This window comes from Quercus lobata, chromosome 2 (assembly GCF_001633185.2).
Source record: "Quercus lobata isolate SW786 chromosome 2, ValleyOak3.0 Primary Assembly, whole genome shotgun sequence".
NCBI classification, from domain to species: Eukaryota; Viridiplantae; Streptophyta; class Magnoliopsida; order Fagales; family Fagaceae; genus Quercus; species Quercus lobata.
In genome coordinates, this window is record NC_044905.1 from 2,110,613 (window position 1) to 2,123,204 (window position 12,592).

At 33.3% G+C, this 12,592-nt stretch overlaps 1 protein-coding gene across 1 annotated transcript; it reads left to right on the forward strand.

The window, feature by feature from the left end:
* Positions 1-625: 625 nt before the first annotated feature.
* On the forward strand, positions 626-8,193 carry LOC115978023 (protein DETOXIFICATION 27-like). Its single transcript, XM_031100054.1, has 8 exons — positions 626-937; positions 1,271-1,812; positions 3,398-3,484; positions 3,810-3,866; positions 5,835-6,073; positions 6,445-6,563; positions 7,687-7,776; positions 7,885-8,193. Exons 1-8 carry the CDS (start codon positions 671-673, stop codon positions 7,969-7,971), a joined length of 1,488 nt encoding a protein of 495 aa, XP_030955914.1. The 5' UTR covers positions 626-670; the 3' UTR covers positions 7,972-8,193.
* The last annotated feature ends 4,399 nt before the right edge of the window (positions 8,194-12,592 follow it).

A 12,592-nucleotide genomic window follows, 5' to 3' on the forward strand; every position in this document is an offset into this window, starting at 1 on the left:
CGTAGTGATTAACAAAAAATTGAGTAGTTATAAAGAGCCGGATTTGAGATGTTCTTTTGATAATTTTTTAACTAGAGTGTTCTTCGACCTGGCTAAAATAATATAAAAAAAAGTTGGATTTTTTTTTTTTATAAGATAAAAAGTTAGATACTGATGCTGTCAGGATGGGTGTTTTGACTCTTGAGTGCGGAGAATTCAGAGTCTGAATAGATAGTATGGTAGTACAATTTCCTAATTTGCTAAAAGTAATTCAATTTTTGCAAAGAAAAAATAGGTATATTCTGTTTCACAGAATTTATTGGTTGAATTAACTGTAACTTCTAATAAATACTATTTTAAAATTTTTAAAAACTGCTACCCACAGCTTTACATGGAAGACAAAATATTGTTTTCGTAACAACTTCTCAGGTACAAAACAACCTTTATATGTATATATTTATATATATCTCTGCTGTCACAATTCAACACCGCAAAAATTAAGCGGTCTTTGACGATTAAATTGATAGTCTGTTTATGAAGTCCACCTTTTATATTGTACGTGCCCTCTTCTCAAAGTCGATCAACTGCCAATATATGAACCTACCCTTCTATCAATCTCTCTTAAATTTAGGCCATTAGGCTTTAATTAGGCAGAGACTGTTTCTAAATTCTAATTTCTAAACTCACACTCATGGGGAGCATTAACGAACCACTATTACCGGAATCGAAAACCACAGAAGTTGGATTCAAAGATGAAGAAAAGAAAGATCTTTCATCAAGGGTGTGGATTGAATCCAAGAAGCTATGGCGCATCGTGGGTCCCGCCATCTTCAGCCGCCTCGCTTCTTACACCATGAACGTTGTCACCCAAGCCTTCGCTGGCCACCTTGGCGAAGTTGAGCTTGCTGCCATTTCCATTGCCAACACTGTCATTGTTGGCTTCAATTTTGGACTATTGGTAATTCTTCAAAATTCCATACAGAATACTAATTAATTATCTTATGTATCGGATATATGATTTTTATGTCTCGATTGCCTTAAAATTGTGTGAGGCTTACTACAAAGAGATGATACATATATCTGATGTATCTGAGCAATCAATTTCTCATGTTCAAAAAAGTACTTATATCCGAAACACGAAATACCCTCTAATGTGAAGTAAATGAGGTATATGTGTGTGTGTGTATATATATATATATATATATATATATATATGAGATAATAATAGAGAATGATTGACTAATTTGTTTAACATTGCATGGTTTTGGGTATTTTTGTTTTGGGCATGCAGTTAGGGATGGCAAGTGCGTTAGAGACATTATGTGGGCAAGCATTTGGTGCGAAGAGGTACCACATGTTGGGAATATACATGCAAAGGTCATGGATTGTGCTAGTCCTATGCTGTTTCTTGCTACTACCCTTCTACGTTTTCGCCACTCCGCTGCTGAAACTCATAGGACAACCCGATGACGTGGCAGAGGCTTCAGGTGTGGTGGCTTGTTGGTTAATACCATTGCATTTCAGCTTTGCGTTTCAGTTCCCGTTGCACAGGTTCTTGCAGTCCCAGCTGAAGAACATAGTGATTGCTTGGGTTTCTTTGGTGGGTCTATTGGTAAATGTGTTAACTAGTTGGCTATTCGTTTATGTGTTGGATTTTGGCCTTGTGGGTGCGGCTCTTGCTTTGGATATCTCCTGGTGGGTTTTGGTTTTTGGGTTGTATAGCTATGCTGCTTTTGGTGGCTGTCCTTTGACTTGGCATGGGTTCTCCATTGAAGCCTTTTCTGGCCTATGGGAATTTCTCAAACTCTCTGCTGCTTCTGGTGTTATGCTATGGTCTCTCTCTCTCTTTCTCTCTCTCTCTTTTTTGGATAGTCTCTATCAATTATTCAATGTTTCTAAAATTAGAAATTCTTCTTTTACATGGTATGGTATAACATAAGTTTACATTGTAAATACATAAAAAGTGACAAATGCTATACATTTGTCACAAATTTTTGTGTCTATAGTATATAAATTTACGTTACAAGTACAATGTAGACATATAAAAAATCCTTCAAAAATAATAATGTGTTCTATTGATTAAATTTAAGTACAATTTACTATACATATGTTTCTTTTGATTCAACATTAATATTTTCTAGAAAATCAGTTATTTTTCAAAAAAATTATTTTTTAAAAAACTATCTCATTTTTCAATGTTTGTTAAAGACCTTGAAAATGAGTTTGAGATTATTATTTGGTATTTGGTATTTAGTATGCACAAAAATTTTATAACATTTCTTGTATAATATCAAACATTTATATCGTGTGTATTGTGTAAACCAATTAATCTAATCAATATAAATAAAAAGTTGGTTCTCAACAAAATTATATGTGTACACAAGAAAAAGAGAGATGTTACCTGGGTGGTCATAGAGCAAAGCCAACTTCACCATCTGCAGTCTATTCCGTTCAATGGCTAAGCCACTCAAAAATACCTCATCATCTCGTCTTGTTACCAGATGTGGTTATTGGCGTTCATCTAAAGCTGAAAAATTCCCTTCTGATTTAATCCCTACAACCTACTTCACTAAACAAATTCACGTCAATAGCCCAAGAAATGGATGTGAAGTGCTTCCTGTCCATTGGAGGAGACATGAAAGCAAGCACAAATTCTTTTTCCAATATGATAAGGACCCTAGATGGCAGTAGAGACTTTATTAGCTCCCCCATTAATGTGGCTCAGAAGTATGGCTAATGGCTTTCATGGGCTCGACCTTTACTGGAAATTTCATGCCAAACCTCTGGTTGCTCTTTAAGGAGTGGCATGACAGTCTTATAAAGGAATCTTCTGATTCTGGAACCCAACTTTTTCGAAATGCAATTGTTTATTTTGCACCCAAATTTTTCCCACCCAGTGATGATAAAGGTTACCCATTCAAAGCCAGCTATGATTACTATGGAAGCAGGACGTTACAGCAATTGCAAAACAAGCTTTGCTCTATGACCAACCAAGTATGAAATTAATTTTTGTTTCTTGCGCACAAAAGAATAGAATTATTCATAGGAGTGATGAAGTGCATAGAAGAGAAACTGTTTTCTAAAACACCAGAAAATGTGAAAAACTATATTTACAGAAGATTTTTCATAAAGAGAACATTATTCTCAAAGTTCCGAAAAATTTCACTCTTTTCTATTTAATACCCCAATAATCATAATCTGCACATTTTGTTCCTAAAAGAAAAAGAAAAAGAAATTATATATTATTATAATTGGTGGATTAAAAAAAATGAAACATTGGTCAACCCAAGGCGACAGAAGATTTTAGTTGGTGCGTTTTATATTTACTGTTCCAACAATCAACTGTTTCTTTGATTTCATTTATTATTTATTTATTTATATATTATTTTTATGTGGGTGTTGTTGGTGATTTGTGTAGCTTGGAGAATTGGTACTACAGAATACTAATATTAATGACTGGGTTCCTACAGAATGCCACTTTAGCCGTGGATGCGTTGTCAATCTGGTACGTGGTTTTCTTTTCCACGCATGTTATTAGTTATATATTACTGTCATGTGTTTACTAAAAAATAAAGGGAAATATTAGCAAGCGTGCAAAAAAGACAACCAAAAAAAAAATTTTAGAAAAAAAGTTAAAAAGACACTCAGCGGGATTTATTAAACAGAAAAAATTATAAAAAAAGTAAAAAAATTGTAGAAAAATTTCAAAAAAAGTTGTTAACGATATCTAATACAATTGCAGCTTTGGAATTTGGTATAAACTAGAAAGTTGTAAGAAATTTTGTAACACTTTTTCTGTTTGTTTGGTGGATTTTCTTACAATTTTGCAGCATGACTATCAATGGCTGGGAGTCGATGATTCCTTTGGCTTTTTTTGCTAGTACCGGGTACAAATTGAGAACTCCTTAGTCCTTTTCCCAATATTTGATTGTCTTATCATGTAGTATTTCTTTCAAATATATATATATATATATATAACTATTAATTAAGAGATTATTTGGTAAAAATAAAAAGACTATTAAAAGATTAGAGAAAATACATTTTACCACTCTAAACTATGTTCTAAACTATGCGAATGCACAGTTTGCATCCTAAATTATGACTATTGTTATATTTTGCATTCCAACATTAGTTTTACTGTCAAATTAGATGAAAATATGAAACACATGACTTACACATGTGTATTACTTAAGTAAGAAAAACTTAAAAAATCAAAACACCCTCTTCGTAATAAATTAAAAACAAAACTTTTTTTTCTAGCTCTCTCTTGTGCTGCGTATTAGTCCCTGCCAACTGCTCCACCAGTGTGTATTAATTGTTTACTTACTTTTTTGTCCTTTCTTTGTTTGATTGCCACTAGCGTGGCTCACCCCTTAACCCAAGCCCCTTCTCATCACAAAAACTAAAATCGTTCTCCATTAGATTCCAACTACTTTGTATTTTAGAGCAGTTCACAATTCTCACACCCTTTTTTTTACCTCATCAATTCTCTTCCCAAATATCATTCACAACACTTTTATAACGACCATGACCAAGCTACAACAACCTCATAGCAGCATATACACAATCAAAACTACCAAATATGATTTTGATTTGAGGATTTAGGGTTGCAGAAATTTTGATTTGGGGATAGAGACTGATACGCATTTTTTTTTCTGTTAAACTCACACGCCATTACCAAACACACACACACAATAAAAGTTTTGTTTTTAATTGATTGGGAAGAGGGGGTTTTGGTCTTTTAAGTTTGTGCCACTTAAACAATATGCATGTGCAAGTCACGTGCTTTATATTTCTGTCTAACTTAATAGTAAAACTAACGTTAGGATGTAAAATGTAACAATAGTCATAGTTTAAGGTGCAAACTATGCATTTGAATAGTTTATAGTACAAAATGAAATCTAAGATATAGTTCAAAGTATAATCACGTGTTCATAAATGCACCTTAAAAAAATCCAAAAAAAAAAACAAAACTTACCTAAAAATGGGGGGCCAATCTACTTGTTTAGGTAAAAAAGCAAGTGCAGAAATAAAACGAAAAGTAATACTGACTTTTTGTTAAGAAAAGAATTTTAAAACTTAAATAAAACACAGAGAGAGAGAGAGAGAGAGAGAGAGAGAGAGAGAGAGAGAGAGAGAGAGAGAGAGAGAGAGAGAGAGAGAGAGAGAGAGAGAGAGAGAGAGAATGATTTGAATTAGGAACTTAGTGTGCAATTTGGGTGAAAAAGATAAAAATGATGCTAGGGAATGATTAGAATTTGTAACTTACTGTATCCCTTCAAATGCTTTTAGCTTGATTTTTTAAACATATAAAAGCATTCCCATTGGCAATTATAAATGGGAAATGTAGGGAAAATTTAGCATCAAGGCACAAAAAGAGTCCAACAACCGAACTTGTAAAATCTAAGAATTGTAAATTTTTTTGTAATTGTGCTACAGTGCCATCCTAAACATAGAATGCACTGTTACAATTGTAAAAATTATAATATATTTTAATTCCAAAAGAGCACTGTAGCAGCAACGCAAAAATTATATAATATATTATTTTAGCACAGTACCATCCTAAATGTAGGAAGACACTATAGCACAATTGTAAAAATTATAATATATTTTAATTCCAAAAGATCATTGTAGCAGCAGCGCAAAAATTATATATTATATTATTTTAGTGGGTAACATATATTATTTTAATGAGTAGAATAGAAAAATAAAAGTTGAGATGTTAATTATGTTGTTAAATAGTATGGTATAATTGATAAATTAGTTTTTTGAGATGGTAAAATAGAATAGGATGGAAGTTGCAGATGTGAATGCTCTAATGATAGTTATTTGAACTAATTGTCGTGGAATTACAGAGTTAGGGTAGCCAATGAGTTAGGAGCTGGGAATGGCAAAGCAGCACAGTTTTCAACAATTGTCTCTGTAATACAATCAAGTGTGATTGGTATCTTTTTTTGCGCTCTAATCATGATACTCCATGACAAGTATGCTTATTTATTCACATCCACCACTGAAGTGCTTGAAGCAGTTGATAAGCTCTCTGTTCTATTAGCTGCTACAATTCTCCTAAACAGTGTTCAACCTGTTTTATCAGGTAATTTCTAATAAGATTTTATACTTTCGAAAACCACAGTGTATAGATGTGCTTCTTGAAGAGCACCATGAATATGAAATGTGAAAAATACCATAGAATTGAACAAATAAAAATAATTTTTTCTAATGTTTGTCTTTCATTCTATGCTCTGTTAATAGAATATAAAATAAAACACTCTTAGTCAAACATAGTATTTTTGTTTGTTTGTTTTAAACCTATATTTGCTAATTATACCTTTGATTTGAAAATTGGCATTAAATTTTGTCAAAACTTAATAAAAGAAGAAAGCATAGGTTATCAAGCGATGTCTCTAAGTACTAGTCTTTTCCTCTTTGAAATCAGTTGTAAATATATTTTCTTCACTATGACAGGAGTGGCTGTTGGATCTGGATGGCAGGCATGGTTTGCATATATAAATTTGGGCTGCTACTATGTCGTTGGGCTCCCACTTGGACTTCTAATGGGATTGGTCTTCGACCTTGGAGTTGTGGTTAGTGTTGTAACTTCTTTCATTAGCCTCCAATTTACTAGAGATTATGATATATACCTAATCCGCCTCTGGCTTTGTGGGCATTTATATGTCATAGTTGGTTCAGCCTCAACATGGCCTTTAATGAACAGAGTGAAGTCTAAAACCAAGTTCAGAACCAAAAAAATAAAGAAAATTCAAGAACAAAACTAAGATTCATATTTGTAGCATGAATATAGGTCTTCCAACTCAGTAGATCATGAAAGTCAGTGGGCATCAAAAGTAATGGACTCTGGGTATGTTGAATCCATTAGAAAAATTCTAGAGAGAGAGTCAATCGCAGACCCAATTTAACAACTTGTTGATATGTGAGTTTATGAATATGGACACACATTTTGTCTATATGGATTCATTGCTTTTCATCAACCACTTACAATCGCACAAGTGAACAAGTTGTGAAATTGAGTGTGAAAATACATGTATCCGTAATCTAGTTGTGGCACAAGTTATGCCATTTTATGTGGTGTTAGAATTTTTCATGAATAAGGTTCCAAATATAGTACTAGTATACAAGGAAGTTTGGACTTAGTTTGCATTCCGGATTGAATGGCTGGTTGTCATTCTGTTTTATAAGGGTTGTCTGGCTGATCATAGAAGTAGTTTGGTTCTAATACAAGTTAAACAAAAATCAAAATCAGTTCAATTTTTCTTGTGGGTGTTTGACATGCACACGAAAATTTAAATTCTATAGTGGAAATATGCATGTTCAATCAAAAACCATTTTATTTTTTAGAATAATAAGTATTTTTAACACACACGAAGAGAGGGAAAAATGTTTTAAAGAAACTATTGGATACACAGCACAAAAGAAGGAAACCACAAAAACTAAAAACCAAAATTTTAAAGACATGAATTTGGTAAGAATGGATACCTGAAAGAATAAAATTTAAAACTAAGGAACATATATGGTTCTATTAGAACCAGTTTGTTAAAACAAAAGTTTACCGAACTAAAAAAAAAAATCAATTATGTTTTTCTTGGTGACTTTTACATTGTATAAGCTCCTCTACAAAGAATTTTCCATTTGGCATGACTAGGATTCCAATGTGTTGAAATTGAAATGTAATAAAACTTGACGTGGCAGGGTATCTGGGGTGGAATGATTTTTGGTGGGACTGCAATCCAAACAGTGATTTTGGCTATCATAACAGCGCGATGCGATTGGGAAAAGGAGGTACTATAATTTAACACAATTTCACTTGTTATAATAACGTTGACATTGTGTTTGTGCTTGTGCATGTAAAACCCATATGAATTCATTTCTTGCATTCATGGATTTCAGGCTGAGAAAGCTAGCATTCGCGTAAATAAATGGTCAAGTCCTAACCCACAAGATGAAGAAAAAGATCAATCGGAGGTCCAACAATGACAGCAATTTTGATGGATTTTGGATTTTGTCACTTTTAGGTGCACCAGCCCACGGTGTATACTCCCTAATAATGTACAAATCTTCTGCTAATCCAATTTTGGATAATTGATTTTCAAGGGGTTCCTTAGCTTGGAAAAATGGGCAATCATAATCAATGGAGAAGTGTTACATTCACAGCATTTTTATAACACTTTTATAACAAATCATAGGTGATAAGTTGTTATTGGTTTTAATTTGAACCCACCACTTGAATTTCTTTTTTACTCACCAATAACAACCAATAACCACCTATCATTTAAGAATTGTTGTAAAAATATTGTAAATATAACATTTCTATAATCGATGAGCATATTCATTAGTTTTCAGTTGAAATGCAATCGCCTATTCAGTATTGAAACTATTATTGTTTTTAATTATTTTGATAATTTGATATAAGGGAAAATATTTTGTCCAAAAAAAAAATAAAGAATGAGAGGTTTGATTTGAATCCTAAATGTCTTCATTAGAAAGATCACATGATAATGATTGAGTTACAAGATTCTTGGCAATTTTTTAATGTAGTTATTGATTTCAGTTTTGTTTTGATTTTTATTGTCAATCTAAAAAATTATTGATTTCTTATCTATCTTTAGGACTATTAAAAAAATTGTGAATTTAATTATTTGACTATTATTCTAACAATCTCCTTCACCTATTACCTCATACTAGCATGTAACTCCATGCAAACGCATAGATGCATTTAAAATTAAACAAAATTTTTACTATAAAAATATAAAGAATTAGTCTATTTAATTTTTTTTAAAGCACGCAACACGTGCATTCATGCATACATATAGATATATTTAAAATTAAACACAATTTTTATCATAAAATATAGATAATTAGTCAAATTATATTTTTAAAGTAAACGTGATTAGTTACATGTTAAAATTCTTACCTCAATTTAATACTACTTATGATCATTTTTTTTCTAATTTTTAATAAGATAGAACGTGTGGTGATTTTTATTTTATTTATTTTTTGAGAAACATGTGGTGATTTTTATTGAGTATATGTGAGTTTTATTTATTTATTTTTTAGTTTATTAATATTAGATTCTTAGTATTTTGCACTCATTTAGTCACTTGACACAAAAATTAAAAAACTTAAGTAGACACATGGCACAAGTTTAAGTGGATAATTATGGTGTAGTTCCCATATAAATTTAGACACATGGTGCACAATTGGATTATAATTTCAAATTCTAATTCAATTTTCTCTAAATTTTAGCTATTAATATATATATAGATGACTTATAAATTTGAATTTTTTTTAGTTATATGATTGTGTTTTTTATGGTTTATTATATTAGACTCCTCGTTTTCTACACTAAATTAACTAATTTGACACGAAAATTTAAAAAATTTAGATTAGATGGAATACGTGGCACAAAATTGAACTCTAATTGAAATTCAATTTTTACACTAAATTAACTCACTTGGCCCAAAATTCTAAATTTTAGATTAGATGAAACACATGACGCAAAATTAGAATATAATTGAATTCCAATTTAAAATTTAATTGGATTTTCTATCTGCTTTACCTCTTATTAGATATATTTTATATATATAGATTTCTCTTAAATGAAGCCAAACACGTGAGATGTTCCATTTTTCCAACACCTCCTCTTGATACCATAAAAAACTAGCATTTAATTAAAAAAATTAAAGCTGTTAAAAATGTTGAATTTAGTCATTCAACCAATATTTTACCACAAGATTTCATATAAATTTGTAATAAAGATTTTTTAAACCAACTAGGTATAGTCTTCTTCTTTATTTTTTATTTTTTATTTTTTATTTTTTATTTCCAACCAACTATGTATAATCATCATAACGTTGGCTTAAAAATGGAATTTTTTTAATGTTACCTATTGTCTAAAAACAAAAATTACGATACTTATGATATGAGTTAGCTCATTAATTATAAGTGTGCAAACAGATATTATGACTGATTACTGTGGGCCTTGATGCCTCTAATTCGCACCACTAAATATAGGTGTCATTGAATGGGTTTCTGGTGTGGGCCTATACTGGTGCTACGTGGAATTGTGCAAGAATGGATTGCCCATGGGTTAAATTGTTAGCAACTGCTACCTTTAACCTTAAAAGGTTGTCCAAGCTCAGCAAAAACTTCAAAAGGACACCCATTTTTATTTTGAGGCCTGTGGCTTGGCCCACTTTCTTTTATGAGCATTGGGCTGAGTCAGGCTTGCTTAAATAAATAACACCAAATCACACACTATCCAGCACCATCAAGTTCGGCTACTACAATATTTTCCTAAGAAAACAAGGAAATAAAAAGGGTCGGTTCCAAATAGCTCTCATCATGGGGTTCAGGCTCCCTCAGCTCGAAGCAAGAGCTTCTTTTCTGCTACCATGCACCAGAATTTTGAAGCCACATTATTTTTATACTTTCTTTTAATATATATATTTATATATATATTTTTTTAGAATTTGCATAGTTCTAATAGGATCCAATCCATTAGTGTTAGTATGATCACATATATATATATATATATATATATATATTGTAAGGACACGATTTGTAACGAACCGTAACAGTGTTGGGTTTGCACGTAAAAAGGCCCAAACAATATCATTTGTAGAGCGTGGATTTGAAAGGTTAGGCCTTGGTCACCAGGCAGTGGGTTTTTCGTGGTGTTCATACATGGTTAAGTCATTCTCGCCCTAGGAGTCTTTCTCCTGGAGGCGGGCTGGGAGGCTCAGGTTTTTTGGCCATTTTTCCCAGCCCGCTTTATGAATTACTCACTTTTCTTTTTATACTAGCCTGTATTTTTTTCTCCTTCGTCCACGTGTAGGATCGACATTTCAAGATTGATACTTGTCCTATTAGCCCATACCTGGAGTGATTGGGGGTGGTTGAAAAAGCTGGAGAGTATGGCTCTGTCAGGTGCAGAGTATTGAATGGCAGTAAGAGCAGCTTTCCCCGGTCGTTATACTTTCCAGCATACCTTTTTCTATTGGCACAGATATTTTAGATTTTTTCCCAAGTTGTTTCTATACCATTTTTGCCCTTTCTTTCGAGGAGACTCCGGACAGGCCGAGGACTGAATTGTCCTCGGCTGTATCCCAATGCTATTTTGTACTTGCATTATCGTGCCTGGACCATAACCTTCCTCGGCTTGGGCCTTTGGGCTCCAACGAATAAATGGAGCTGGCCCAAAAATTGTTGGGCCCCACAATAGCCCCTCAAAACCCTTCTGTCCGACCTCTTGGTTGGAGAGGAGGGTTTTGGTAATACCAAGCCTTTATTATGGCTCATTTAATTCAGCCTTTTATTAATGTTGGCGGTTCTCCATCTGCCCAGGAAATGTACCAGTCTACGAGACACTCTTTTGAATTTACTCCTGACGCGTTCTCGCCGTTTAATTATCCGAAACGCGCCTTTAATGACTTCTATTTACGAGACTACTTAAATTCGATGGTTTGTTTGATGATGTGGGGAAGTGGAACGGGTACATCCTCGTTTACAGATTCTCTTGGAAATCTGGATGAATTAAATACCTTCCGTTTTGCCCTTCATATAAGAAGAAAAGTAGGAGGTTATTGCTCTTGTACAGAGACCCCTTTTTTATCCTTCTGAGATCTGAAATCTTGAGCCTCCTCTAGAGTTTACTTTACCCGCTAGTTATACATTAAATTGTGATACGTTTACCATAATAATAAGTAATGAAGAAACCATACCCCTCCCAAAAACACTATATTCTAATAAAACTCGAAATGGCTCGGTCAGGGTAGGGATGGCGGAGACTCAAGATCTGTCTCACTTTCCTTTCAACCAAAATCCGAAGCAGGGGCTCGTCACATCAAACTTTTGGCGTGACTGAGCCGAGGACACCCATTATCAGTACCAGCCGCTCTCTTATGAGCATAACTAACATGGCACCAGCGTGTTAGGAGTCAGGACTGACGCAGGGACCAAGTGTTCCTGCTTCTTCCTCTCTTCCTTCACTGGTGCCTCCTTTTGTCTCTCTTTCTTCTTCTTTCCACCACCAGATCCATCCTGGCGCTTTTCCTTCTTCCTCTTCTTCTCCTCTCTCTTCTTCTCCTCCTTCTTTCTCTTCATCTCCTCCCTCTTCTTCTGAAAAAGGTCCTTCTCTCAATATGGGCGCTACTGGGGCAGAGTTTGGAAAGGCTTCAAAGACGAGAGAAAAAGACATCGGACTGTTTATTTGTTATATTGTTGTTATTTTTCTTTTATTATCTTTGTAATCCACCTTCTGTATAGGCTTGTTTAAGCCCTTATTTGTACGTTGTAATATCTCTTTATATTAATAAAAACTGTTATTGCTTTATTTCATATGTTCTATCTCTTTATTTCCGAAATGATTACGCTGTGAATAGATACACAATCTCGTAAATTCTTTTTATTTTTACACTTTGGCCGACGTCTAGGACCGAAATCCTAGTTAATAGAAAGATCTTGTTTTGCGCTCATAGAAACTATCCGACTTAATAATACTGAATCGAACAAGGGATATTTAGGGCTGAAACCCCTATTTAGGAAGAAAAATAAAGGGCATTATGATGAGCTTATTGAGTCGGCCTGGCACAATACC